The sequence below is a fragment of the Drosophila subpulchrella genome, chromosome 2R, assembly GCF_014743375.2.
Source record: "Drosophila subpulchrella strain 33 F10 #4 breed RU33 chromosome 2R, RU_Dsub_v1.1 Primary Assembly, whole genome shotgun sequence".
NCBI classification, from domain to species: domain Eukaryota; kingdom Metazoa; phylum Arthropoda; class Insecta; order Diptera; family Drosophilidae; genus Drosophila; species Drosophila subpulchrella.
The window spans coordinates 12597012-12623891 of NC_050611.1; the positions used below are offsets into that span (position 1 = coordinate 12597012).

General features: G+C 45.7%; 13 protein-coding genes across 16 annotated transcripts; 4 read left to right on the forward strand and 9 right to left on the reverse strand.

Annotated features, from left to right (window-relative positions):
- Positions 1 to 535: 535 nt before the first annotated feature.
- Positions 536 to 1390, forward strand: LOC119551514 (probable 28S ribosomal protein S16, mitochondrial). Its single transcript, XM_037860897.1, has 2 exons — positions 536 to 1002; positions 1068 to 1390. Exons 1-2 carry the CDS (start codon positions 886 to 888, stop codon positions 1338 to 1340), a joined length of 390 nt encoding a protein of 129 aa, XP_037716825.1. The 5' UTR covers positions 536 to 885; the 3' UTR covers positions 1341 to 1390.
- Positions 1391 to 1452: 62 nt separating this feature from the next.
- Positions 1453 to 4017, reverse strand: LOC119551513 (receptor expression-enhancing protein 5). 3 transcript variants are annotated; one of them, XM_037860894.1, is made up of 4 exons: positions 3778 to 4017; positions 1861 to 2093; positions 1701 to 1800; positions 1453 to 1630 (listed from the first exon to the last, which is right to left on the reverse strand). In XM_037860894.1, exons 1-4 carry the CDS (start codon positions 3926 to 3928, stop codon positions 1569 to 1571), a joined length of 546 nt encoding a protein of 181 aa, XP_037716822.1. In that variant the 5' UTR covers positions 3929 to 4017; the 3' UTR covers positions 1453 to 1568. The 3 variants fall into 3 exon arrangements, with proteins under 3 accessions (XP_037716822.1, XP_037716823.1, XP_037716824.1); XM_037860895.1 differs by lacking the exon at positions 3778 to 4017 and adding an exon at positions 3037 to 3318; XM_037860896.1 differs by lacking the exon at positions 3778 to 4017 and adding an exon at positions 2157 to 2284.
- A 324-nt stretch (positions 4018 to 4341) lies between these two features.
- On the reverse strand, positions 4342 to 6477 carry LOC119551512 (solute carrier family 25 member 35). The gene is given in 4 exon segments (XM_037860892.1): positions 4342 to 4711; positions 4714 to 4831; positions 4889 to 5024; positions 5582 to 6477. Coding segments are annotated over 4 exon segments (804 nt in total). The 5' UTR covers positions 5830 to 6477; the 3' UTR covers positions 4342 to 4409.
- An 89-nt stretch (positions 6478 to 6566) lies between these two features.
- On the reverse strand, positions 6567 to 7402 carry LOC119549746 (solute carrier family 25 member 34-like). The gene is given in 4 exon segments (XM_037857988.1): positions 6567 to 6949; positions 6952 to 7174; positions 7289 to 7327; positions 7385 to 7402. Coding segments are annotated over 4 exon segments (552 nt in total). The 3' UTR covers positions 6567 to 6677.
- An 84-nt stretch (positions 7403 to 7486) lies between these two features.
- On the reverse strand, positions 7487 to 10975 carry LOC119551511 (solute carrier family 25 member 35-like). Its single transcript, XM_037860891.1, has 3 exons — positions 9492 to 10975; positions 9286 to 9421; positions 7487 to 8351 (listed from the first exon to the last, which is right to left on the reverse strand). Exons 1-3 carry the CDS (start codon positions 9737 to 9739, stop codon positions 7824 to 7826), a joined length of 912 nt encoding a protein of 303 aa, XP_037716819.1. The 5' UTR covers positions 9740 to 10975; the 3' UTR covers positions 7487 to 7823.
- Positions 10976 to 11120: 145 nt separating this feature from the next.
- LOC119551508 (solute carrier family 25 member 35-like) lies at positions 11121 to 12951 on the reverse strand. Its single transcript, XM_037860889.1, has 4 exons — positions 12823 to 12951; positions 12044 to 12360; positions 11848 to 11983; positions 11121 to 11733 (listed from the first exon to the last, which is right to left on the reverse strand). Exons 2-4 carry the CDS (start codon positions 12289 to 12291, stop codon positions 11203 to 11205), a joined length of 915 nt encoding a protein of 304 aa, XP_037716817.1. The 5' UTR covers positions 12292 to 12360; positions 12823 to 12951; the 3' UTR covers positions 11121 to 11202.
- LOC119551510 (solute carrier family 25 member 35-like) lies at positions 12376 to 14374 on the reverse strand. The gene is made up of 3 exons (XM_037860890.1): positions 13909 to 14374; positions 13703 to 13838; positions 12376 to 13237 (listed from the first exon to the last, which is right to left on the reverse strand). Exons 1-3 carry the CDS (start codon positions 14154 to 14156, stop codon positions 12710 to 12712), a joined length of 912 nt encoding a protein of 303 aa, XP_037716818.1. The 5' UTR covers positions 14157 to 14374; the 3' UTR covers positions 12376 to 12709.
- Positions 14375 to 14797: 423 nt separating this feature from the next.
- Positions 14798 to 16380, forward strand: LOC119550758 (eukaryotic translation initiation factor 3 subunit M). The gene is made up of 3 exons (XM_037859682.1): positions 14798 to 14956; positions 15073 to 15252; positions 15309 to 16380. The coding sequence occupies exons 1-3, from the start codon at positions 14912 to 14914 to the stop codon at positions 16245 to 16247; spliced, it is 1164 nt and encodes a 387-aa protein (XP_037715610.1). The 5' UTR covers positions 14798 to 14911; the 3' UTR covers positions 16248 to 16380.
- Positions 16375 to 17950, reverse strand: LOC119550757 (GDP-fucose protein O-fucosyltransferase 1). The gene is made up of 2 exons (XM_037859680.1): positions 17796 to 17950; positions 16375 to 17741 (listed from the first exon to the last, which is right to left on the reverse strand). The coding sequence occupies exons 1-2, from the start codon at positions 17911 to 17913 to the stop codon at positions 16651 to 16653; spliced, it is 1209 nt and encodes a 402-aa protein (XP_037715608.1). The 5' UTR covers positions 17914 to 17950; the 3' UTR covers positions 16375 to 16650.
- A 175-nt stretch (positions 17951 to 18125) lies between these two features.
- Positions 18126 to 19988, forward strand: LOC119551183 (probable cysteine--tRNA ligase, mitochondrial). 2 transcript variants are annotated; one of them, XM_037860385.1, is made up of 2 exons: positions 18126 to 18254; positions 18308 to 19988. In XM_037860385.1, the coding sequence occupies exons 1-2, from the start codon at positions 18244 to 18246 to the stop codon at positions 19971 to 19973; spliced, it is 1677 nt and encodes a 558-aa protein (XP_037716313.1). In that variant the 5' UTR covers positions 18126 to 18243; the 3' UTR covers positions 19974 to 19988. The 2 variants fall into 2 exon arrangements, with proteins under 2 accessions (XP_037716313.1, XP_037716312.1); XM_037860384.1 differs by having other exon boundaries at positions 18151 to 18250.
- On the reverse strand, positions 19971 to 21705 carry LOC119551185 (transmembrane protein 39A-B). The gene is made up of 4 exons (XM_037860386.1): positions 21340 to 21705; positions 21048 to 21283; positions 20433 to 20994; positions 19971 to 20267 (listed from the first exon to the last, which is right to left on the reverse strand). The coding sequence occupies exons 1-4, from the start codon at positions 21607 to 21609 to the stop codon at positions 20004 to 20006; spliced, it is 1332 nt and encodes a 443-aa protein (XP_037716314.1). The 5' UTR covers positions 21610 to 21705; the 3' UTR covers positions 19971 to 20003.
- Positions 21706 to 22509: 804 nt separating this feature from the next.
- Positions 22510 to 22956, forward strand: LOC119550603 (cytochrome c oxidase assembly factor 5). The gene is made up of 2 exons (XM_037859418.1): positions 22510 to 22795; positions 22858 to 22956. The coding sequence occupies exons 1-2, from the start codon at positions 22598 to 22600 to the stop codon at positions 22897 to 22899; spliced, it is 240 nt and encodes a 79-aa protein (XP_037715346.1). The 5' UTR covers positions 22510 to 22597; the 3' UTR covers positions 22900 to 22956.
- Positions 22896 to 26875, reverse strand: LOC119550602 (ATP-dependent RNA helicase DHX8). The gene is made up of 2 exons (XM_037859417.1): positions 23588 to 26875; positions 22896 to 23518 (listed from the first exon to the last, which is right to left on the reverse strand). Exons 1-2 carry the CDS (start codon positions 26784 to 26786, stop codon positions 22971 to 22973), a joined length of 3747 nt encoding a protein of 1248 aa, XP_037715345.1. The 5' UTR covers positions 26787 to 26875; the 3' UTR covers positions 22896 to 22970.
- Between the last annotated feature and the right edge of the window lie 5 nt (positions 26876 to 26880).

The following is a 26880-nucleotide window of genomic DNA, read 5'->3' on the forward strand; positions in this document are numbered from 1 at the left end:
AACCTACAAAAAATATAACTGTCACGTGTGGGCTGGCTAGTACGAACATTTTAAAGAAAAAACCTGAGACCAACAAGGGACTCCCAATTAACAAACTATGGGAAATCAAAAAATATTTGCAACAAACATAAACGCTGTAATTCTTATCCAAAATATGTTCAAAAATACCATGGAATAATATGCAATTTTTTGGAAAACAAATATAATAATCATTCCCTTATCGCTACTTTGTCCCGACCTTTAAATCTCTCTTTAAATAATAGAAAAAACCCAATAGTAATACCTAATATTCTAAATTATAATTTGTAATAGAAAATAGTGGATAGCATAATACTTTTCATTTGTAATGAAATATTTTTTCATTAACATTAGTTTTGTCAATTTTATTTTCATCGAATTTCGAGAGATGAATTGTTTTCCGTTGGCATTTTTATTTTTATTGGCCATTATCATTAAATTATCATTATTTCAAAGTAACGAATTGAAAAAAAAAACAGAACAGCAAAACCAAAACAGAGAGGTAAGATTTCTCGTAAGAAAACGTAAGTGTCGGCAAAACGTAAAAAGGGAGACAGCCTCAGCGTAAGTGTCAGTAAAAAAGGGAGATGCAAGATCACAGACACAGACACTACTGAACAAATTCCTTAGTGTTCGTACTTCTCGTTCTCTGACGCCATCTTGTGTGTGCGCAAGCCAGGGTTGTCAGCGGCCCGCAACTATCGCCTGCCCGATGTCTGGGAACGCTGGAATGGGTGGCCCAGTGTTACCATTTATCGGGGTATTTTTTAAAGTTCCCTCAACGGTCACGCTTTGCATAACAATTCACATTTTCCAATTGGACATATAATTTTTAAAAAACTTGTATTATATCTTTAAAATACTAAGATGTCTCTGTCGCCAGCCAGTGGCATTGGCCGCTTCTACGCCAAGTCGGCCAAGATCATACGTTTCGTGCGCCTGGGCTGCACCAACCGGCCTTTCTACCACATTGTGGTCATGGAGGTGGGTATTTATAGCCCTTAAAAAGGGATATAACTTCTTATTAATAATAATATCCCCTCTTTTAGAGGCGCAAGAACCAGCACCAGCCCGTCATCGAGCAGGTTGGCTCCTTTGATCCCCTGCCCAACGATTACAACGAACGCTTGGTGGCCCTGAACACGGAGAGGATTCGCTATTGGCTGGGCAAGGGCGCCCACTTGTCTACGCCGGCTGCCGAGCTCCTGGGAATCGCCGGATTGCTGCCCATTCACCCACGTACCTACATGTCCGCCTGGCGGAACCGGAGAGCTGCGGCCGAGGCGGAGGCCACGGCAGAGAAGGCGGAATCAACCGCTTGAAGATCGTAGTAGTTCCTCAATAAAAGCCTCGTTTTCGTTTTTACGTTTAACAAGCGGAGATTTCTACTTGTTCAGCGACCACTGGTGCTCTTCTTATCAACAACAAAATGTATACAGATTTAAAATTTATTGCAAAACGTAACCAATACGAGGTGAGGTTGGTGACCGGGCCCTAAACCAAATGCATGGGTAAGCGAGCAGCGGGCAAAGCTACGGCACATCGGCATCCTAGTCGTGCTTCAGCACTCCAGCGGCCTTCTTCATGCCATCGTCGATGATCCTGTCGACAGCTGAGGGGAAAAAAAGGATCCTGAATTAGCCACATTTATACTTCAAGGGGTACTTCAACTATTCACTCACATTCGTGATGTTTCAGGAAGTAGGGTCGCACCAGCTTGGCGTAGATAATGGTGGAACCGTTCTGTTCCGTGGGCAGCATGCACCAGATGAGGAAAGCACACTGGAAAAGAGGGTATGCCATTCAATTTCAAGAACCACTTAAGAAGGCACAAAAACTCACCTTCAGCAGCCAGTAGAAGGGAATCACCGAAGTCAGCAGGCCAGAGAAGAACTCAATGACCGTGAAGATGCCGAAGGTGACCCAGTAAATCAGCCACTTAGTGTCGTCCTGCTTCGAGCTGGACTCGATGGCATGGATGGAGATGTAGGCGGGGTACAGCACTCCAATGATGTTGCACAGCAGTTGGGCGCCATAGCCGAAGATGAGATAGAGGGCGCAGAAACCAGCAGCACCTGGAAAGTAAAGTAAAGTACGCCTTATTAGGGAAAAGCTTTATAAGACTGCTGGAGCTCTACCGAAGCGCAGGAAAGCGTTCTCTACAAACAGCTCGACTATTTTGCTCTCCAATCCCTCGACTGCCATGCTTGCCGTCTAGTTGGTCAATTGCTGCTGCCCTAGAAGCGCATTTTCCCTTTGGCTATAACCAGGTCCAAGGCAGGAGCGGTTTTACAAGGCGCAGGGTGGTCAAAGGGCTTCTTAACTTACACACTTTAGCTACAAGAATAACTATTTGGAGGACATTAAGCCAGATACCTGTACCCTTTTTATAGGCGCCCCTTCGCGGATCCCTGGGGTTCCTAAACCGCCCCATGCCGTTGGCTAATTATAAACCCTTAGCTGTTGTCAATGGATGTCTCGACCTGTCTCTGATCCCGGCCAGTTGCATTTTGCCCGCCCAGATGAGCGGACTACGGCCTGTTGTTTTGCCATAAATGTATGATGTCATTCATGCTAGACGACGGCTAATTATTTTTATACCCTGGCCGAAGGGTATTATAACTTTTATTATAAGTTTGTTAAATACTAAAGAAATTATAGTTGTATGTATTCTGGTTTATCATCACGGCTTACAGGCAAGTTGATCTGATAGCTCACTTTATATGATAGTATTCTTCACAGACATCTGTTTACATACACAGTTTGTTAGCCGGATTCGCACATCTGTCATCTTAATTTGTTCTATAATTATTATTACAATTATCCTACACCCAAAGAAAGATTAGCTCAGAGTTCGCGAAACATCATTGTGTTTAAATCGTTAAAAATCTTAAAGTCTGCCAACAACTTATCCTATAGCTGTTCAACTAATGAGGCCAAGTGATCAAATGATGAATCAATGTTTGTCAGTACTTCAAGGGTATATTTCCTTTATGGCAATTATGACCGCTTTCTCACCTGTGCCCAGGTAGACCAGGGGAACTCTGACATTGCGCCGCACCTCCCGTCGATGTCTGATTAGCATAATATACTCCCAGAGCCACATCGGTCAATCCGGCGAGCTCTGGAACTGGAACTTAAAGCTCTGTGGGTCTACGCACACAGGTATGTGGATTTTCTCCACGTGTGCCGACCGCCACGTCTCAATTTTTAGACCTTTTGACCCCGCGGAGCTGGACTTTCACCGTATCGTTTGGGAAATATTAAAATTGTGGAATGCGCGAGATGTATTGCTCACGGCGAACGCGTTCTGAGAAAATGTACTTTCGTTAAAGTAAACAAAGAAAAGCACAAAACATGAAACTTTTGTGGATAAGAGACGCACACATCGGCAGCTGCCTACGTAGCTGGCTACACGCACACATCACATGCTGAAATACCAGGGTATTCGGTGTACTTGTGGAGCGCGCTTGGTGATAAAACTAGAAACACTGTTTAATTGGGCTTTGCCGTTTAAGTCGAGTGATTAGTTGGCGAACTGGTCACCAGGGGGTGATTAAACCCCCCATCACGATTCAACCACATAGCATTGCTATATATAACAGGTTGCTATTTATAAGCATCCCGAAAAATTCCACTGCATTTCGATGAAATTCACTGGTTACGCAGTCAATTACCAGGAGGTCAGCGGTGGGCTTTTTAATGGGGCGGTGTCTGTGGCAAGGACACGCGATGACGTCGCCGGGATAACACACTCACCGATGAAAATGTTGACCCTATCCACACCGGTCTTCTCCTCCACCGTGTCGAAGGCCTTGGTCCAGGGCTTGGAAGCATCACGCAGTGCCCGACTGACGTTCTGTTTGTAGCCGTTGAAGAACTGCTGCACCTGGGTCACCTGGGAGGCCATTTTGCACCGATAATGTTTCAAAATATCAAAGCCAAGTTGTCAATCAAAAATATGCGACGCCGCCGACTTTCCCAACACTTGTGTGACAGTGTGACCGACGCAGCCGAGAATACCAAATCGGAAATGACAAATGGTCTTACTAAAACGGCAATCCTGGCGGTTTTTCAATATTTTATATAATTTTTTGCAGAAATTATTTGACTTTACGGATTAAGTAAACCTTTGGCAGTGCTCTAACGACCTAGGTTTAATTTTCCTCGCAATTTAGAATTTTAAAAACAATGTAAAGCGACAGCAGAGCTGCCAGATTTTAGCAAGATTGAATTCCATTTTTCAAAGCTCCAATATCAAGAACTAACTTAAAACATGGACTTTTAACCTAACTAACTAATATACGATATACAGTGTAATATGCCTCTTTATTATTAAAATATATAATGAAATGCACTGCATCGTTTTTAAGTCTGAAGAAAAAATACTTTCAGTTTGTATTCTGGGGAAAAACATAATGATCGCGCAGGTATAGCAACTTATCAAAAAATACAAATATCAAGGTGGTGTGGGGGGCAGTTCGGAGGTAGATGGGCCAAAAGCCCTTGTACATCCCGTGGAGACCCTCCGTCTTCAGGATCTTGGTAAAACAGTCTACCAAGCCGCGGTAAACTAGGCCTCGTCCTCTTTCATCCACTGGCTGATTGTACATCCGAGTGGTGACCACATCTAATGGAGAGTTGGCCACTGAGACCAGGCTACCCGAGGTCAATCCGGCGCAAAAGGAAAGCAGAATCCCGGAATGCCATTGGTCCTGTAAATGTGCAGGAGGGCATCTATCATCGAGGTGTGCTTGTGCTGGAAGCCTACGGCTATTGACTGAACTGCCTGGGCGTGCTGTTGTGCCTTTATCTGAAGTGGGGGATAATTAGATCTCAAGGCCTGGTTAAAGTAACACCCACTAATTACCATATAGAAGGGACTAGCAAGAGAGGTGCCGATACAGCCGCCCATGGCACCGAAAAACATGCCCCGATAAAAGGATATGGAGCCATCCGAGTTCTGTAAATATCCAAGCTCTAATGCGTTCGAGTAAACGCTTAGCCTACAAGAAGAAAAGATAAAGAAAATAACAGGAGCCAGAAATTTCAAAACTAATTTTAAATTTCTTTCTTAAATGGTAACGTCTTTTCTAAGATCTTCTCTATTTCGCAATTAAAATTTCCTAACAAAGTCAAAGATAAGATAAATATGTTGACTAACTTATTTAACATTAGTTACTTTGTAGAGCTCTTCAAACAGTATATTATCAACAAGAGGCTTATAAAGGAAAGGCTTATTAATAATATTTATTGATAGAGTTTATTATTGACTAAATCACTGCATTAAGACATTAAGTACATACTGACGGCTTTATAAGTGACCAATATAAAATGTACTGCTTATTATAATATTTTTATATATGTGGGGAAGCCCCAATAACATATTCCCCATATGTTTGGAGTTTTTTCATAAAAAAGATGTCTACCCCTTACAAATATTGCATAGGCCCGCCACTGGTTTCTAGGGTTGGAAGAAAATTCTTCTCCATGTAACAATCATATTACCCAATTCAAGACTTCCATATGAAATACATATCAAAGATATCTAAGCAATACTTGCCTGACCGAGTTGAGGACAAACTGATAGCATAACGCCGGAGCCAGACCCTTCTCCAAGGCAAGAAGCCCGTCGTTCCGGACTATCTGCACCATCGCCTGGGGAAGATTCTTGTAGGGCTTCACATAGGTTCCCCGGGACGCCAACTCTCCCTGCAGCTGCATCCGTGTCTTGACCACATCGATGGGATTGGTGAACATCACCGCCCCCATTGCGGCCACGCCGCCCAGCACAAAATCAGACTTCGTCATGTTTTCACCTTGGTCTTGAATTTGGTTGATGTTACGTTATCATTTTGTTTACTGCCGGTCCATAAGCAGTCGTCAGAGTTGTAATAACACCGACCATTATATCGAAAAATGGGCAAACGTCAAATTACTTTTCATTAGCTTCAATTCTGGCTGAGAAAAAATAAAAGTAAGAGTAATTATTGGAAATACCCATTAAATAATGTTGTAGATTTATTTTTATTATTAGACAATTATAAGTACTATAGATCGGCTGAAATCTTTAAGTTTGCTTTTATTTACGTAGAAGTATTAAGATCAAGGAATAGAATAAACTTAATTTTTTATTTAGAAAAGTAAATGAGCTTTTGAAACAGTAAACATTATTATCGATAGTATCGATAGTTCCTTAGCTTAAATTACAAAGTTTTTTGACTTTTTAGAAATTACTTTTTATTTTATGTTTAGAAAAAGTTTTTGAAATCAATATTTTAAAAATACTCCGGTGGGATTGTGTAAATATTACGTTATTATATAATGTATTATATTTGATCAAAATACTTTCAAATTTTAAGAACCTCTCAGACTTAAAAATAATTAAAGAAATGAATGTTGCTCTCAGGATTAGCTATTCCCTCTTCAATGAATATTTAAAGTTTTAAAGGTTCAAAGACAGAAATTTAACTTCAAGATTCAGTTTTTAATGAAAATATTTTTAATTCTTTACTTACCTCCTTGTTTGGTTAAAGATAAGAAAAGTATTTAATAAATAAATATTTAATTATACATTTTTCTTTCTTAAAAATCAAATTTCCAAATATTAAAAACAATTTGGAGAACACTTAAAATGGCGCTTTCATCTTTTAAAGTACTCATTGATCAGTAGTGAACAAAAACACCAAAGTAGAGTAGGGAGCACTCCTCAGATAAATGGGAAAGAAGCCCTTGTACAACCCATACATTCCCTCCGATCGCAGAATCTTGAGCACGCAGTCCAGCCAGGCCTTATAGTAAAGCCCACGACCTTGGGCATCCACTTCCTGATTATAGAGACGAGTGGTGATCACATCAAGAGGAGTAATTGCCACCGACACAAATGACCCAGCTGATAAACCAGAGCAGAACGACAGGGCCGTGGGATGGTAACCAAGCCGTTTTCCTTCAAAAGAGACTTGGCCTGGCCAAAAGTGGCGATTTGCACGGCAGAAGCAACCGTAGCCCGGCTCACATTGGCCATGGATCCCCGCCAGAGTCCGAAGACGCCGTTCTTCCGGTATATCTGCCTTATCGCATCGCTCATCGAGGCATGCTGATGCTGATAGCCAACGACGATCTGCTTGGCCGCCTGTGCCTGAAGTTGCGTCTTGATCTTGAATGGAAAGGTAGCTATCAGCGATCACCGGTCTTATCTTATCTGCGCCAGACATTGTCAAATCTCTGCCAAAGCAGACACCTCTAATGTATGATTTACATAATCGCTTACCAGGAAGAAGGGACTGGCGCAATAGGAACCTGGAATACACTATAATAGGGCTGAGCATGGTGAACAAGCAAGCTCCCATGGCAGCAACGCCAGTACAAAATCCGACGTAGCCATCAATGTAATGTCCGCTCTTTATAACAATCGAGTAATCACTAACGCTCTCTACTTGCGATAAGCAGCAGACTGAAAAAATGTGTATAAAAGTAACAAACTAACTGGTTTATTTCACCAAAATATTGCACAGTTAATGGCTACAGGAACAGCTCTAAGATTAGCTTACCGAAGGCACAAATAGGTTCTGGGGCTTTGCTAAGCTAAGAGATTGCAACTACAATTTTAGCCACTCGCTACAGACTAAAGCCGAGTTCAGACATACATACAAAACATAATTATAAAAGTGTGTTATCTCGCATAAAAATTATGTCTATCTGAACTTAGCTTAAGAAAGTAAAGAAAATATATAAGTTCGGGTATTACAAACGAGTTGAACAATTTTGTACTTAAAGTAATGCTACCTATCTACTGATCTTTGGGATCATTGATGACTATACTTTGTGCGCAGAGCGATAAGCTCGTCGAAGAATAGCAGCACCAACGTTGAGTGAGGGGCATTGCGCAGGTAGTTGGCCCAGAATCCTTTGTACATACCGTAGACACCCTCGGATCGCAGGATCTTTACGAAACAGTCCAGCCAACCCCGATAGAGCAGACCACGTCCCTTGGCGTCCACCCCCTGGTTGTAGAGACGGGTGGAGATCACATCTGGCGGCGTTATGGCCACCGACATAATGGAGCCCGCTATCAGGCCAGCCGAAAAGGAGTTCAAGGTGGGCTGCGTCACCAGGTCGTACTCCACCAGGAGTGCTTTGGTCTTGCCAAAGGTGGCTATCTGGGCTCCCGATCCGAGAGCGGCTCTGGGCAGAGCGGCCACCGATCCCCGCCAGAGTCCTCGCACTCCATTTTTGGTATAGATCTGCCGCAGGGCATCGCTCATGGAAGTGTGGGCATGCTGGTAGCCCACTGCGATCTGCTTCGCGGCTTGCGACTGCAACTGCGTTTTGATCTGGAAGGGCGATTTATGTTAATACAATAATTATATAAGCAATTTAAATTAGGCAAACAGCTTAACAAAATAAAACAAGGAAGAACGCTATAGTCGAGTACCTCAATTATCAGATACCCGTTACTCAGCTAAAGGGACTAATGGGAAATGGAGATATGCAAGCAGCAAAGCGAGATTGAAATGCGCCACCTACCCACGATCTCACTATATGGTTATGTAGGCGGTAGACCTATTTATGCGTTATGGACGTTTAGAGTGGTCGTGGCAAACTTTTTTTTTGGGTCAATCGATAGGTATTGATGAGAACAATAAAATTTCAGTTAAATTTTTTATTCTAGCGTCAAAACTGTAGGAATCTACACACCAAGTCCCACCAACTTTCTAGCTTTTGTAGTTTCCGAGATCTCAGCGTTCATCCGGACTACTCGGCTATTGATCCTGTTTATGAATATATATACTTTATGGGGTCGGAAAAGCTTCCTTCTGCCTGTTACATACTTTCCGACGAATCTAGTATACCCTTTTACTCTACGGGTAACGGATATAAAAATAATACAAAAATGTCTGTTTTGGCATGTACATTGATAATATATAAGTGTTTAACCAAATAAGGTTATTGATTGTACAGTTAATGGTATAGTAAGCCATTGACTAAATTTCTTTTGAATAAATTATGTCATTAAGTGATATCCAAATACTTATCTGGAGATTACTGGTATCAACCAGAAGATTTCGTGAAAACTGATGCTCATAACATTTTTGTTGGGTACCCTTCTTCTGAATGTCTTGAAATATCAACATTTAGATACTAATAGGAAGTTGTCAATAGTCGTTTTTATCTGTGGAAGGTCCAAAACACTGATCAGCACGCGGCTCATTTAGATAAGCGGTTTGTTTATGTAACCCCTCTGCAACAACCACATAATTGGCGTACCAGGAAAAATGGACTGGAAAAGTAGGAGCCCACGACGCCGCCGATTGCGCCCCACATGAGTCCCAATCCGTAGGACACCTCGCCATTCCGGTTGTGCATCCACTTGCGCTCCATTGCCTCCGAATAAATGCTGAGACTGGCGATTGGATATAGTGAATAATAATAGATTAGTTAATAGCAAATACAGTATGATGGGTAATACCTACCGGAAGGAATTGATGACGAACGCGAAGTACAGCCCGGGAGCCAGACCCTTTTGGAGGCCCAGGATGCCATCGTTTTTGGCCACCGTGACGAAGGCATGGACGATGCTTTTGTAGGGTACCACATAGGTTCCCCTGGCCGCCAGCTCGCCCTGCAGCTGGATGCGGGTCTTGATCACCTCGATGGGATTGGTGAAGAAGGTGGCGCCCACTGAGGCCAGACCTCCCAAAACGAAATCCGAGGTGGCCATGTAATCACGGGTTTAACTTGAGGATAGTGGGTGACTAGAAACTGTTGCGCCGCCTGCCGCGGAATCTGTGGGCCCTACGTATCTGTATCTGCAGTGTATTTCATAGTTCCCCGCCGCGATCAGCAGGCACGACTGAGTTCCCCTCGAGGAAAGTAATATGACTTAATTCCAGTGTGGCCGCACAGAAGGCTGCCAGACGGTCGCGAAAATTAAAATTTTTTTTTACATTTTTTTGGGTATTAATATTAGGGAAAAGGTCTAAGAGGTGAGAAGAATGGGATTAGATAGAGGTCTAAAAAATATGCAAGAAAGGATTTTATACCGGGAACCAAAGTCGCAGTCAAAGTGATTTATGCGTTTTACCAAGTCCGGCAACTCTGTTCCTTCTAAGATTATTTTAGTTTATAATATCGCCAAAGTATTAAATCAATAGAACCTTATGTCAAACTTAATAATATAAACGTAAAATATAAATATTTAGGGGACTCACCCCCGAAATTTGGGAAAAAATTATCCTGTGCATAAAGAACTTCGCGGCCGGACGTGGTTCTCTTGTAATTGAATTTCAAAGTTCCCGGTTTTGCTATAAAAAACAAGTGTGCTTCTCTCATAATTGCTATAAAATCGAGTTGTCTTTAAATTTCATGTAATAAATTTCATGTAATAATGCCGAAGAGCAAGTCATGATGTATGTTAAATATGAAATCAAAACATCGTGTAAGTACAAATTAAAAAATAAATGCAACAAGTAAAATTTGGCATGAAAAAAAAACCGTCGCGATTTTCTCATATAGAATTCCTCCGATGTCGGCAAAGTTGTTAATTAGGACACTGTGTCAAGTATTCGGATCTGCAATGTGGACTAGGCCTATGTTGGACACCACTATAAAAAACATTACCTCAATGGTGGTTCGGAAAAGTGTTCATTGAAATTATTTGAATAAATTTAAAGATACAAATTGTTGGAGTGTTATTTAATGCATTAAAATGGTAGGCCGTTCATGGCCGTCACTGAAATCACGGTACAGCAATGTGACTCCACGTACATATAACATGATTATTGGGATACGCTTTTTCAGTAGACAAAAAATTAACATGTTTTATTAAATGAAAAAAAATGTTACATGATTTTTAAAGGAATTCATTTGAAAACTTAATAAGAAACTAATTTAAAAATGTAATTAATTTTATAATTCCTTATTAAAATATAATTACTTTGATTGAAAATATGAGAAAGGTACCCTTGTTTTTATAGCAATACTGGGAACTTTAAAAGTGAGTCCCCTAATCTAGAGTATTACCAAAGTATTTAATAAATAAATATTTAATTATACATTCTTCCTTCTTAAAAATCAAATTTCCAAAAATTAAAAACAATGTGGAGAACACGCAAAACAAATTCTTATTAAAGCATATCTTTCTGATTTCAGAATGGCGCTTTCATCTTTTAAAGTACTCAATGATCAGTAGTGAAGATCGTACTTTTCCCGCAGTGCGATGAGCTCATCAAAAAACAAAAGCACCAAAGTGGAGTAGGGAGCACTCCTTAGATAAATGGGAAAGAAGCCCTTGTACAACCCATACATTCCCTCCGATCGCAAAATCTTGAGCACGCAGTCTAGCCAGCCCTTATAGTAAAGCCCACGACCTTGGGCATCCACTCCCTGATTATAGAGACGAGTGGTGATCACATCCAGTGGAGTGATTGCCACCGACACAAATGACCCAGCTGATAAACCAGAGCAGAACGACAGGACCGTGGGATGGGTAATCAAGCCGTTTTCCTTCAAAAGAGACTTGGCCTGGCCAAAAGTGGCGATTTGCACGGCAGAAGCAACCGTAGCTCGGCTCACATTGGCCATGGATCCCCGCCAGAGTCCGAAGACGCCGTTCTTCCGGTATATCTGCCTTATCGCATCGCTCATCGAGGCATGCTGATGCTGATAGCCAACGGCGATCTGCTTGGCCGCCTGTGCCTGAAGTTGCGTCTTGATCTTGAATGGAAAGGTAGCTATCAGCGATCACCGGTCTTATCTTATCTGCTCCAGACATTGTCAAATGTCTGCCAAAGCAGACACCTCTAATGTATGATTTACATAATCGCTTACCAGGAAGAAGGGACTGGCGCAATAGGAACCCACAACGCCCCCCAAGGCGCCCCAAAACATGCCCCTCGCAAAGGAGATTTCGCCCCTCTTGTTATGCACCCAACCCTTCTCCACAGCATGGGTGTAAATGCTCAATCTGTGGGTAAACAAATAAACATTTGATAACATTTTTCGATATATCACAGATAGCACTCACCGGAAGGAGTTTATGACAAACTGAAAGCATAAAGCTGGAGCCAACCCCTTCTGCAGACCAAGAATTCCATCATTTTTGGCCACAGTCACAAAGGCCTGAAATACACTCTTATAGGGCTGAGCATGAGATCCTCGGGCGGCCAGTTCTCCCTGCAGCTGGATGCGAGTTTTGATAACCTCCACGGGATTGGTGAACAAACCAGCTCCCATAGCAGCCACGCCGCCCAGCACAAAATCCGACGTAGCCATCAATGCAACGTCCGCTCTGTATCACAATCTAGTAATCACTAACGCTCTCTACTTGCGATAAGCAGCAGACTGAAAAAATGTGTATAAAAGTAACAAACTAACTGGTTTATTTTACCAAAGTATTGCACAGTTAATGGCTACAGGAACAGCTCTAAGATTAGCTTACTGAAGGCACAAATAGGTTCTGGGGCTTTGCTAAGCTAAGAGATTGGAACTAGGATTTTTAGCTACTCGCTACAGACTAAAGCCGAGTTCAGACATACAAAACATATTTATAAAAGTGTGTTATCTCGCATAAAAATAATGTCTATCTGAACTTAGCTTAAAAAAGTAAAGAAAATATATAAGTTTGGGTATTACAAACGAGTTGAACAACTTTGTACTTAAAGTAATGCTACCTATCTACTGATCTTTGGGATCATTGATGACTATACTTTGTGCGCAGGGCGATAAGCTCGTCGAAGAATAGCAGCACCAACGTTGAGTGGGGGGCAATGCGCAGGTAGTTGGCCCAGAATCCTTTGTACATACCGTAGACACCCTCGGATCGCAGGATCTTCACGAAACAGTCCAGCCAACCCCGATAGAGCAGACCACGTCCCTCGGCGTCCACGCCCTGGTTGTAGAGACGGGTGGTGATCACATCTGGCGGCGTTATGGCCACCGACATAATGGAGCCCGCTATCAAGCCAGCCGAGAAGGAGTTCAAGGTGGGATCGGTCACTAGATCGTACTCCACCAGGAGTGCTTTGGTCTTGCCAAAGGTGGCTATCTGGGCTCCCGATCCGAGAGCTGCTCTGGGCAGAGCGGCCACCGATCCCCGCCAGAGTCCGCGCACTCCATTCTTAATATAGATCTGCCGCAGGGCATCGCTCATGGAAGTGTGGGCATGCTGGTAGCCCACTGCGATCTGCTTCGCGGCTTGCGACTGCAATTGCGTTTTGACCTGGAAGGGAAGGGAAATTTATGTTAATACAATATTATATAATCAATTAAAATAAATCAAAGAAAATTGTATGTTTTGGCATGTTAATTAGATTATAAATAAGTGTTTACCAATTAAGGTTCTAAACTAATGGTGACTTGGAACCCTTAAGGTAAAACATTGATTGTACGTTTAATGATAAAGTAAGCCATTGAGTCATTATGTCATTAAGTAATATCCAAATACATATCTGGAGATTACTGGTATCAACCAGACGATTTCGTAAAAACTGATATTCATAAAATATTTTTGGGTATGATACCCTTTTTCTGAATGTCTTGAAATAGAAATGTTTAGATACTGATAGGCAGTTGTCAATAGTGCTTGTTATCTGTGGAAGGTCCAAAATACTGATGAGCACGCGGCTCATTTAGATAAGCGGTTTGTTTATGTAACCCCCCAGCAACATCCGCATAATTGGCGTACCAGGAAAAATGGACTGGAACAGTAGGAGCCCACGACACCGCCGATGGCGCCCCACATGAGTCCCAATCCGTAGGACACCTCTCCATTTCGGTTGTGCATCCACTTGCGCTGCATTGCCTCCGAATAAATGCTGAGACTGGCGATGGGATATAGTGTATAATAATAGATAAGTTAATAGCAAACACAGAATGATGGGTAATACCTACCGGAAGGAATTGATGATGAACTGGAAGTACAGCGCTGGAGCCAGACCCTTTTGGAGGCCCAGCATGCCATCGTTTTTGGCCACCGTGACGAAGGCATGGACGATGCTTTTGTAGGGTACCACATAGGTTCCCCTGGCCGCCAGCTCCCCCTGCAGCTGGATGCGGGTCTTGATCACCTCGATGGGATTGGTGAAGAAGGTGGCGCCCACGGAGGCCAGACCTCCCAAAACGAAATCCGAGGTGGCCATGTAATCACGGGTTTAACTTGAGGATAGTGGGTGACTAGAAACTGTTGTGCCGCCTGCCGCGGAATCTGTGGCCTCAAGAAGCCGCTACGTATCTGTATCTGCCGTGTATTTCATAATTCCCCGCCGCGATTAGCAGGCACGATTGTGTTCCCCTCGCCCGTTATACAAATATAATATAAATATGGTGAGGAAAGTAATATAACTTAATTCCAGTGTGCCCGCACAGAAAGCTGCCAGACGGTCGCGAAAGTTTAAAACATTTTTTTAACATTTTTTCGGATATTAATATTAGGAAAAGGTCTAAAAGGTGAGAAGAATGGGATGGATAGAGGTCTTACAAACATTCAAGAAAGGATTTTATACCGGGAACCAAAGTCGCAGTCACAGTGATTTATGCATTTTACCAAGTCCGGTAACTCTGTACCTTCTAAGATTATTTTGGGCTATAATACCGCCAAAACATTAAGTCAATAGAACCTTATGTCAAACCTGATAATAAAAAATTATAATCTAAAAATATAGTTATACATGGACTAAGGGAATATTTACGGGACACTAGTATAGAGCCTAATCCTTACAAAACAATATTAATTTTAGAGCCTCGATCAAGAGCATCTCTAACTAGCGGGAAAAGCGCCAGGCCGGCAGCACAGGTCGCTCTCTTTCCTTTCGAGCTGTCAAAGCGCCGAAGACGTGTGTGCGTGTTATTTTTAGCTGCATTTGTTTAAAAAAGTGGAATAACATTTATCAAAACCATGACTTCGCATCCCGTTTTCATAGACCTCTCCCTGGACGAGCAGGTAGGGTACAATTTCACCATTCAAATCATGTTTTTGGGCGGCCTCTGGCCAGAATTGAGGTTATGTCTTCCTCTTGCTGCAAAACAAAACTAATACTTTGAATAATTTATGAAAAGGTACAAGAGCTGCGCAAGTATTTCAAGAAGCTGGGAGCCGAAATCTCATCGGAGAAGTCCAACAAAGGAGTGGAGGATGATTTGCACAAGATCATTGGCGTCTGCGACGTTTGCTTCAAAGACGGGGAACCCTCGCAGATTGACGGCATCCTGAACAGCATTGTGTCCATCATGATCACGGTAATTGAAATGAAATTATCAGATTAAACATCAAATAAACCCATCTTATATTGTAGATTCCCCTGGATCGCGGCGAGAACATTGTGCTGGCCTACTGCGAGAAGATGACCAAGGCTCCCAATCACCCGCTGGGCAAGGTGTGCCTCCAATCGCTGTGGCGCCTGTTCAACAACCTGGACACCGCCTCCCCCTTGCGCTACCACGTCTACTACCACCTGGTCCAGGTGGCCAAGCAGTGCGAACAGGTGCTGGAGGTCTTCACGGGAGTGGACCAGCTGAAGTCCCAGTTCGCCAACTGCCCGCCTTCATCGGAACAGATGCAGAAGCTGTACCGCCTGCTGCACGACGTGACCAAGGACACTAACCTGGAGCTGTCTTCCAAGGTGATGATTGAGCTGCTGGGCACCTACACCGCGGACAATGCCTGTGTGGCCCGCGAGGATGCCATGAAGTGCATTGTGACCGCCCTGGCCGACCCCAATACATTCCTGCTGGATCCTCTGCTGGCGCTGAAGCCTGTGCGCTTCCTGGAGGGCGACCTCATCCACGACCTGCTTTCCATCTTCGTGTCGGAGAAGCTGCCGGCTTACGTCCAGTTCTACGAGGACCACCGGGAGTTCGTCAACTCGCAGGGATTGAACCACGAGCAGAACATGAAGAAGATGCGTCTGCTGACCTTCATGCAGCTGGCCGAGAGCAGCCCGGAAATGACCTTCGAGACGCTGACCAAGGAGCTGCAGATCAACGAGGACGAGGTTGAGCCCTTCGTCATCGAGGTGCTGAAGACGAAGTTGGTGCGCGCGCGCCTGGATCAGGCCAATCACAAGGTTCACATCTCTTCCACAATGCACCGAACCTTCGGAGCGCCGCAGTGGGAGCAGCTGCGCGATCTGCTGCAGGCCTGGAAGGAGAACCTCAGCACAGTGCGCGAGGGCCTAACGAGCGTCTCATCGGCGCAACTGGAGCTGGCCCGCTCCCAGAAGCTGATACACTAGATGCACCACTCCCCAGAATCGCAATGATGATGAACAAATGCTAGCCTCGGGGCAATGGAATTACGACCTAAATTATTTTCAAGAGTGCGTGGATTGGATAACTTGAATAAATTTATAAGTAAAATCGTTTGTAGAACCATGTCTCGATAAATGCGAGGAATACTTTAATATCTTATATATATGTTGTAGTGATTTCAAAGGCATTTAACGGTTTTCGCAAAATACAACTTTCGATTTGAAGTTAAATGAATTAACATTATCTTTTTCATTAAAATGATATAAAAAGAAACTTAACTAACTTGCTAAGTCAAATTGTAAATTGAAACTTTTATCAATGGACTTTGAAAAAGAAAACCGAAAAATGACCTGTTGGAGTATTTAAGTAGAGTTTCCTGTTGATAAATTACAGTTCCTCGTGCACATTGGAATGCTTGCGGTCCTTCTCCTTGGGAAATCCCCAGAAATAGGACGGAAAACCGTGAGAGTCTCGTTCCCGTTTCACGAAAGCCGAGTAAGAAGAGATGCAGTTGCCGATAAAGTGGTTCGACTGTCCAAGAATGGCCAAATCCAGATATGGATCATCCTCCGGTAGCTTGTGCACACTAATGCCCATTCGAGTGAGAGCCGAACTAAGTTCGCCAATCATATGGTTGGAGTCTGAGGCCACGAAAACCGATTTGATTTCGTTGTCCGGCTGAGTCTGGCGCACGTTCTTAATGGTCCTCTTCAGCTGGCGGATAATGGACTCCTTGGAGGGCATACAAAGTTCCGGATAGAGAGCTCCCCGCTCATTTTTGTATCCCAAACATTGCGGCGAGGCGAACAGATGCTGGCTATCCTTGACGTGCTCACAGGCTCTCACCCAATCGATGCCATTTCGCAGGTGAATGCCCACAAAGGCACCACGCGGCAGTTGCTCACGGATAAAATCCTTAGAAGCGTCCCTGTACCTTTGGCTCCATTGCATGTAGCGCTGTAGCTTGCAGTTCTCCAGCTGGACAGGAAAACTAGCTGGGGCGCCGGTGAAGGCGAGCACAGGCCAGGATTCCGCAGGATATTTGGCCTGCCACTTGGCAGCCTCGTTACTGTGATGGACATCAAAATGCAGTGGCGCATAGAACTCGGACCTCACAAAGTCTATGTGGAAGGTGTCCCAAAAGGGACCGAAAGGATTGCCATCCTTGGCGTGGCAATTGGGCTTTTCAGGATCGTTCTTCTCCTGCTGAAGGCTGTACCGCTCCTTGTAGCAGAAGGAAACTCGTTCCGATTCCGGCCACAGGTCGTCGGCCAGGTGCCACATGAAATCCGCCATGGTGATGACGCGGTGGTACTCCTTCAGCGGCTCCACATCAAAGTAGGTATTGAATGGCACTTGGCGGGATCGAAGCTCGCCCCTGCGGTACTCCACCCATGGCGGCAGGATCAGAGTTCGGTTCAAGGCCTTGGCAAAGGCTAATGATCCCAGGAAGTGGTCGGCCTGGTTGCCAAAGCGTCCTTAAAAAGGTATGGATTAGCTAAATTTTTTGATTATTCCCAAGTCGAACTTACCCATGCAGGGACAGTAGGTGAGGTAGCCATTGGGATCGCCTCCCAGCTGGGCACATGTTGAGCTTATTAATAGTAAAAATAAGTTTATTAAGCGGAGCTTCATTTTAAGCCACTGCATTCTGCCGGCTTCGTTTTCCTCTGACCAGGTGGCAGCTCTGTGCAAGAGGGTGGCTGATTAGAAAACTAAATATTGAGAAAACGTTTTAATGGAATATGAATTGGTTAAAATACATATTCATTCTTATTCGAATTAATTAGGAAATTAACAATATGTTATTTTTCACTAATTTACAAACCAATGTCTTAAATTGACACACCCTACTCACATGAGCCGGAATACGCAGTCTGGCAACCTCATTTTCTACAATCAGCTGTAATTGTTATTTTATGAATTTGACTTATGTATTTTATTTTAGACTACTTTGGACGAAATTGAAGAGTTTGCAGAATGTTTGGTCTGTAAGTGTTTATCTGGGAAAGGTTATTAGTAAACTCACACGTGTAATCCACAGCAAGGAGGCGCTCCGGTCTTATGGCAGTCGGACAAGACCGTTCTGCATCTGCCGGCGCAATGTAGCTGGTGAGGCTTCCCAGACGGAGGGGACTTTTAAATGGCGAAAGCCCATCGGACAGCACACAGGCATAAACATTTACAACCACGGAATGCGGCAGAAGGTGCCCCTTATCCTACGCAACCCCCAAATGGTCACCTGGTACACCTGCGGACCCACTGTCTATGACTCCGCCCATCTGGGCCATGCCAGCACCTACGTGAAGGTGGACATCCTACAGCGCATTCTTAGGGATTACTTCAAAATCAACCTGGTGACCGCCATGAACATCACGGACGTGGACGACAAGATTATCAAGAGGGCCCAGCTCGCCGGCCTCGATTGGCAGAAAATGGCGCGAGCCTACGAGGCCGAGTTCCGCCAGGACATGCTGCGTCTCAATGTTCAGCCGCCGGATGTGCGAAGCCATGTGACCACCACCATGCCCGTCATTATACAGTTCATCCAACAGCTAATAGCTGAGAAGCAGGCCTACGTTACGCCGGATAAGTCCGTCTACTTTGATGTGTCCCAAAGCCAGAACTATGGAAAGCTACAGAAGCTGGATCCAAGCGAGGAGAAGTCGGACCCCGTTAAAAGAAACAGCGCAGACTTTGCGCTGTGGAAGTCGCGGAAGAGCGGCAGCGAGCCGACCTGGGCGGCTCCTTGGGGTGGCGAGGGTCGGCCTGGCTGGCACATTGAATGCAGCGCCATTGCTGGTCTCTTCTTTGGCCGCCAGTTGGATTTCCATGCCGGTGGCTTGGATCTGCGCTTCCCCCACCACGAAAACGAGGAGGCGCAATGCTGTGCCCGCTACAAAACGGACCAGTGGGTAAACTATTGGCTGCACACCGGGCAGTTGCATATGGTGGGGGACCCGCAGAAGATGTCCAAGTCCTTGGGCAACACCATAACTGTCTCGGAACTCCTCAAGAAGTACACCGCCGACGAGTTTCGAATGGCTTGCCTTCTGTCCAACTACCGCAACGCCATGCCCTATAGTGATCAGTTGATGCAGACCGCTCGGCAAACTCTGCAGCGGTTTAAAAACTTCCAGGCGGACTTAAGTGCCTATACACAGTTTTTGAAGCCCGTTCACTTGATGGACGAGGGTGCACTGAAGGCCCAACTGGTCCATACGGTCACCGAGTTCGATAGATGTCTTCGAGATGACTTCGATACGCCTCGAGCTATCAGTGTGCTGATGGATCAGATGAGCAGCATTAGTCGTTGCATCAACGAGCAGCAAGTGGATGCCCATGAGGAGCCTGCCTACTGCATGGATCTTCTTCTGGCAGCCGGCAACTTCATTAATCGGGCCGTTGTCTCGTTTGGTCTGTCGGAGTTGGTAGAAAGAGAATCTTTGCAGGAGAAGGTCTCCTCTTCGGATCACGGCATCGACCCCTCCCTCCTGGTGGATGATGTGTTAAGCGTTCGAGGGAGGATGCGGGAGAATGCCACATCCGGAGATGTGAAAAACTTGCAACTATTGGCCGCCTGTGATGAGCTGAGGACCTTGCTCCAACAGCACGGCATACAAGTCCGCGACCACAAGAAGGGAAGCTCCTGGGTGTTTGCTGTGTCCTGTGAAAAACCTGATGATAAGAGCAAAAGCTCTGCAGAATAAATGTAATTTTTTTTATTCTTTGGATCGTTGTTACATAAATGCATCTCTCATGCGTAGTCGAAAGGGTTGATCGGGTGCCACCGCGTGCTCCGCCTTGTAAAGGTCCTTAGTGATGAGGTAGTCGCGCACCAGCTTGAAGAAGGCACCCATGCTGGTGAAGGCCACAAAGCTGATGGAGAGCACAAAATGCCACTCGACGCTTTCGGCGCTTAGAGATCCAATCTCCACAAGCAGCACGGCGGCCTGAAGAATGGCCAACGTGGAGTAAATAATGGTGGGATTGTGAAAAAGTTTCTGCAAAAGTTACATTAAATACTCGTTAATGATAACGGTCAAAAGATGTGTTTGATTTAAAAACAGGAGGTATAAAACCACAAGATTTTGGATACCCATATGTTGTAATATAAAATATATTAGTAAACTTTTTGAAATCGAAAAATTCAACTCCATACTACTTACATAGAATCTTGCATGGCTTGCGTTTCCCGGAGTGGCTACCGTCACCAGGCCCTGGCTTCTGTACAGTCCCCCGTTGTGCTTTACCACGGTGCCGTGGTTGTAGGAGGAGTACTTTGACCAAGCCAGGGCATTAGCGGCCACTATCAACTGCGAAGGCGCCGGCTCCCGATCGATGCGCTGCCAGCAGCCTAAATGCAAGGTAGCCCGATGCAAAGTATCACTGTACTTAGCAGGATACAGGAATACGGCACAGAGACTGAAGGCGCCCAGACAAACGATGATGCAGTGCTGGGCAGCCCTGATTACATTATACTGGACACTGATGGCCAGACAGCAGGGCACCAGGCCGCTGTAGTATGCATTGAGCATGGAGGTGAAGATCAGCTGCTTGAAGCGCTTGTTAAAGTCATGACGCAGTGTCTCCACTTCGTCCCTAATGTTCACGGGATTGGTGGTGCAGCTGTGAACGGGGAGATCGTTAATGTACACGCCAGGCAGCTCGAATCTGGTGCGCAGAAAAGGCTCCAGTTGGAAGCCGAAGATCAGCAGGTAGATGACGACTCTAAGGAAAAGATGGTAGAGTTTCTGCTAGATGATAACATGTTCCGTGCTTACGGATATGATAGGAAGAGAAGCAGGATGTAGGTGTGCTGCTGGTACAGCTTCAGGGCGCAGAATCCCAGGGCCAGCTGCACCAGACCTCCGAATCCGTACTTGATGCCCAGCCGGATGAACTGTTGGCTCTTCTCGTTGCCCTTCCTGATCTTCACCAGCAGCAAGCAGTAGATCAGTCTTCGCGTGTTGAGTATGAACAGGAGATAACGCAGATAAGGATCAATCAGCTCAATGTTCTGCAAGGATATGCCATTAGTGTTATGAATGGAAAATGGAACCTTTGCAAACCCACCACCATGTGTCTGGTGTGCGCCTGTGGCAGCCACCAGTTGGTCCTGTAGATGTTGATGAACTGAACGATGGCGGAGCCCATGGTAAAGGCGCACATGATGAGCTCGCTAAGCCACTCGGATGTGGTGGCGTGCTCCGGAAAGGGAATATGCTTCGGCATCGCGGTGGCCGGCGTCTGGGATTGGCCCGGTTTGGAGGCTAGCAGGTGGGCATAGGAGTCCTGCGTTTCGCTGGAGCTGCTGCCATCACTGCTGCGCTCGTCGTAGGTCATTTCGAGTAGCTTTATCGCTTGCACCGGGAGCTACATTTAAATAATTTCAAGCAGCAATGTTTTTGTGCGGGAGGACGACTAGTATGACCGCGTCAATAACGGTGGAAAATACCGTTGTGAGTTCACGTTCCATGGGCGTTGTCAAATATATTTTTGTAGGGGTAAATCTTAAGAGATTTGAATAAGCTTTGTTTTAATTTCGAAATTGGTGGATACCCACCTATTTAAGAAATAATACTTAAACAATTCTACAAAATGATGAAACCATTTAAACTCCTAGGAATAAAAATGAAGCTGCAAGTTTAAAGTTTAAAAAGTTTGTCTACATTTTTTTTATTCGACAGAATGTAAATTTTTTGTTGTATTTTGAACTGCAATAAGAGAAAAAAAACCTTTACAAATTACAAAAGTTTTTCTTAATTGTTATATACTTCCCGCCCCTGCGATTTTAGCATATAATTATTGACTCACGTGGCACAATTTTTGTTTACCAATCTACATATTCATCTCACACTTAAATCAGAACAATCCAACTGATAATAAAGGTCAAGAATATAACCATTCATGGATTGAAAAACGGTCTCTAAATATCCCAAATGGCTTCTGGATCCTTTTTATCTTCTCATGAGTCATAATAATCATTTCAAGTGGCTAAGGGATTCGATAATTTAACCTAACAAATATTTTTTTTAAATATCAAGATTTTTAAGGAGATGATAATATCATTTAAATTTGACATTACTAACATTCCCTTTAACATTTGGCGGGAAATTCGGTGATCCATTGATAATCCCTCTCGCTACTTCCATGAAAACAGCTGTCGTTAAACGTTAACCAATACTAATCAGGCTGCTAGTTTTATCGACAATCGATATCAGTTACTGCGAATTGTATCGAAACGGCTGGCAACGCCGGAGACAGCTGGTTTTGTAACTGGTCCACAAAATATTTAAAAAATATATATTAAAAGTATTTTGAAACCAACGAAATGATGCGCTACGAGGGTAACGAGAGGCTGGCCGATGAGACTGCATGTGCGGGAGTGCGGGCGGACCTGAAGATGTGTCTCCTGGAGAGCGAGTGCTGCCGAATGGGCAAGACTCCGCGCCAGTGCCTCCAGGATAACAACGTTCCACCAGAGTGCCAGGTGCTCCGCAACACCTTCTACGAGTGCAAGCGCTCCCTGGTGGGTTCATTCACCATTATATCCATTCTACCGAAAAGCTAACAATTTTCCCCATCTTTTAGTTGGACAACAGACAGCGCTTTCGCGGCCGCAAGGGCTATTGAAGTTTAAACTTAAATTATATTTCTAAGCGCTTAAAATACAAAAAATTACACACATAACCGTGCTGAGTCCATTAATTGCGACGCCGGCGGACGCGGGAGATACGCCAGGCATTGGGCTCCTCGTACTTGTTGTACAGCGGCTCCAGACGCTGGTTCTTCTTGAATTTGCTCAACTTCGTGGGGTCCGAGAATCTAAAGAAAGACGGAGCAAACTCCACGAGCCACTTGGGATCAATAGTGGTCACCTCACGCATATACTCCTTGGTGGTCTGCACCAGCTCGTGGTAGATGACCCACTCTGGCTGGCGATTGAAGAGAGCGCTCGACGGATGGATGTACACCACTTGCGAGTCGACCAGGGTGCGGTAGCCCTCTTGCGGATCCTTCTTGGCTGCATTGCGGAAGAATCCAGAGCAGATGGCCTTCTGAATTCGCACAGAGTTTTTACCAGCGGATACCACATCCAATTTGTGCCTGTCCATGATTCCCAGCAGTTGCTTCCTCACATCCTGGCTGCGCTTCAGGGTACGAATCTGTACGAAGTTCTCGTAGCACCAGGCATTCGAGAATTTGTTGTTCTTCCAGCTGTTATACACGGCCAGCAGGGTCAAATGGTCGCCTGTAAAGTAAGAATGAATAAGTAATGTTTCACCATATAAAAATCAAAGATGCAGGTAATTGCACTTACCTTCAGCCTGGTTGAATTTTGCCTTCTTTTGGTCCGCTAGCGCCTGCTTGTCCTTTGGCCTGTAGAACACATTCTGCACACTGAGCATGGAAACAATAGTCAGAATCTCATCGGAGCACTGCAGCGCGACGGACATGATGAGCATCTTGGAGAGATTCGGCTCGAGTGGGAACTCCGCCATGCGTCTGCCTAACCGGGTGAGCAGGCCTTCGTCGTCCAGCGCTGATAGGGAATGCAGTTGTTCCAATGCCATCACCAGGGATTCCACTGGCGGGGCGTCCATGAAATCAAAATGCAGCAGGTCGTTTATTCCCATCGTTTTCAGCTGCAGTACTGTGGTGGCCAGATTGGTGCGTTGGATTTCCGGCACCGGAGTGGGCAACATTTCATCTCGATACGCACGTTCCGTGTAGAGGCGGTACGTTTTGCCCGGACCCGTACGCCCGGCTCTGCCCGCTCTCTGTTTTGCAGCCGCCTGGGAAATTGGTGTGACCACCAGTGAGTCCATGCCCGTTTTCGAGTTGTACACCTTCTGTTTTACGAATCCAGGATCTACCACATAGAATATGCCATCGATAGTCAGGGAAGTTTCAGCAATGTTGGTGGCTATAACAACCTTACGGCTTCCAGCGGGCGCAGGATCAAAGATACGCGTTTGCATCTCGGATGGCAAAGCGGAATACACCGGCAGGATAATCAGTTCGGGAACATCCGGTCCTAAACTCTTCATCCGCTCGTACAGAATCTCGCAGGCCGTGTCGATCTCCTCCTGACCCGTGAGGAAGAGCAGAATGTCACCAGGGGGTTCTCGCAGATGGATCTGCATCACTGTGATCAGCGAGGCATCCAGATAGTCCGTTTCTGGTTCCTTTGTGTACAGAACCTCTACGGGGAAGGTTCTGCCGGGAATTGTGAAGATAGGCGCCTTAAAGAAGTACTGCGAGAACTTCACCGCATCCAAAGTGGCCGATGTGACGATTAGCTTTAGTTCCGGCCGCTTTTGCACTGCTGTCTTTAGCAGACCAAAGAGTACATCCGTATGGATCGTCCTTTCGTGAGCCTCATCCAACATAATCACCGAATAACTCTTCAACTCCGCCTCCATGAGGCACTCCCGGAGCAACATACCGTCCGTCATGTACTTGACAATGGTCTCCGGACTGGTGCAATCCTCGAATCGAATGGTGTAGCCAACCTCCTGACCCAACCGACAACCGTACTCCTCCGCCACTCGCTTGGCCACAGACATGGCAGCCACTCTTCTGGGCTGAGTGCAGCCAATCTTTCCCCTGGCAGTGAATCCACATTCGCTCAAGTACTGCGTGATCTGAGTGGTTTTTCCGGAGCCAGTTTCTCCAATGACAATCAGTATTTGGTTGTCCGTCACCGCCTTGATCAGATCGTCTCGCAGCTTGTATATGGGCAACGACTGGCGCTGCTCCACTAGCGTCAAATCAGTCTTCTTGCCAAAGGAGGACTTCTTACCGCCAATAACATGCTTCTTCCATTCTGGAACTTCAGCGGGAGCGGCACCCATTCCCCGCATATTGGCCGCCAGGTTGCGGCTCTCGTCCTCTGGCAGTGGATCTATCCAGTTTTTGTTGAGGCTCGTGGGCAGAGCCTCCATTTCTTGCTCGCGTTGCAGCATCTTCTGCTCACGACGCTCCTTGGATAAAGCTGACTGCATCATGGCAGCTTGGGCAAGGGAGCCATCGGGATTCTTCACAATCCTCACGGGTGAGAGGTCATGTAAGGCCCTACCGTGTCCGGAGAGGAAGGGCGGCTCCTCCTCCACAATCTCAATTTCAATGTCGGCCTCGTCGTCTTCATCCTTCGGCAGCAATCCCGTTTCCTCGTCGAAATCCGGCATCTCACTCCTGTCCAGCACACCGGAGCTGATCATCTGCTTGATTTCCCAGCGTTCGGGGCTGGAAATCCTGGTCACACGCTTCCTAGACTCGTGTTCATCGCCATCCAAGCCATTGCCTTGCAGGTTCAACATGGAAGTGCTGCTGCTGAAGGGTCCATCTGGATTTCGATCTCTTAGCGACTCGTCGTCTTCAGGCGCGTGTGACAGCGGATTGAGATCCCGTCCAGACTCCTGATCCGCCTCCTTCATGGACAGCGCAACCTTCTGGCCCGTTATGGACATCACCTTAACTTTAACCGTTTGATTCCGACTGACCACCTCGGTGACATCTGTGACCCGTCCTTCTGCCCTCAGCTGTGAGATGTGCACCAATCCTTCCCAGCGTTTGCGCAGACCAAAAAGTTGCACGAAGCAGCCGAAAGGCACAATATTGGCCACCTTACCGGAGTAGATTTTGCCCGCCTCGGGATCATCGGTCATGGCGGCGGAGGGCGGTGGCATCTTCTCGCTGCGATCCCTGGAGCGATCTCTTTTATCCCTCCGTTCTGTGGAACGTGAGCGACTGCGTCGACGGCGTTCGTGACGGTCTCTTGAGCTGGATCTCCTACGACGCCTTTCCCGATCACGATCGCGATCCTCGCGAGACCTGCTTCTTCGGCGATTTTCTCTGGATCTGCTCCGTCGACGGCGTTCTTTGTCCCGCGATCTGCTCCTCCGCCGCTCTGTGGGTCTATCCTCCCGCGATCTACTGCGTCTCCTTGTGTCCCGATCTCTGCTCCTGCGCTTGTGGCGATCCCTGGAACTGGCTTCTTTGGGCTGTTGCACCTCTGTTCTGCCCTCACCCGGTGCCAAAGCCTCCAACTCCAACATGGCTGCATCCACATCGCTCATGTCGGATTTCTTGTGTAATTCGGGGAGCTTCTTATCCGGTTTCCGCTCCTTCTCCGGTTTAGCCTCTACCTCGTCATCGCTGCCCTCCTTTTTGCTGTACTTGTCATTGGGCAAAGCCAGGCCGGGAAACAATTTCATCAGCTGTGATTTCTTGTCCTCCTTCTTGTCGCCACCGCCAATCTTCTCCTCGCTGGCGCCACCAGGACGACTGGGGCGCATCAGATTGATGATGCGCTGCAGATTCTGGACCAGGGAGTCCGGAAATTCCGCGCCATTCTCCAGCAGAGCTCTGCGAAACGAGTCGTATGTGCGATTTTTGTTCTCCAAATCGATGATGAACTCGGCGAGGTCCTTGTCGTTGATGCCCAAATGGTTGTCCAGCTCGGTGCAGATCTTCGAGACCAGCGACAGGTACTCCAACTTCTGCAGCTCGTCCATGCCGCCGAGTAGTCCTATTTCACGTTAAATATCCAATAATTGTGGAAATTTAAGAAAGTTTCGCTTTGCTACAAAACGGGATCAGCTGTTTTTA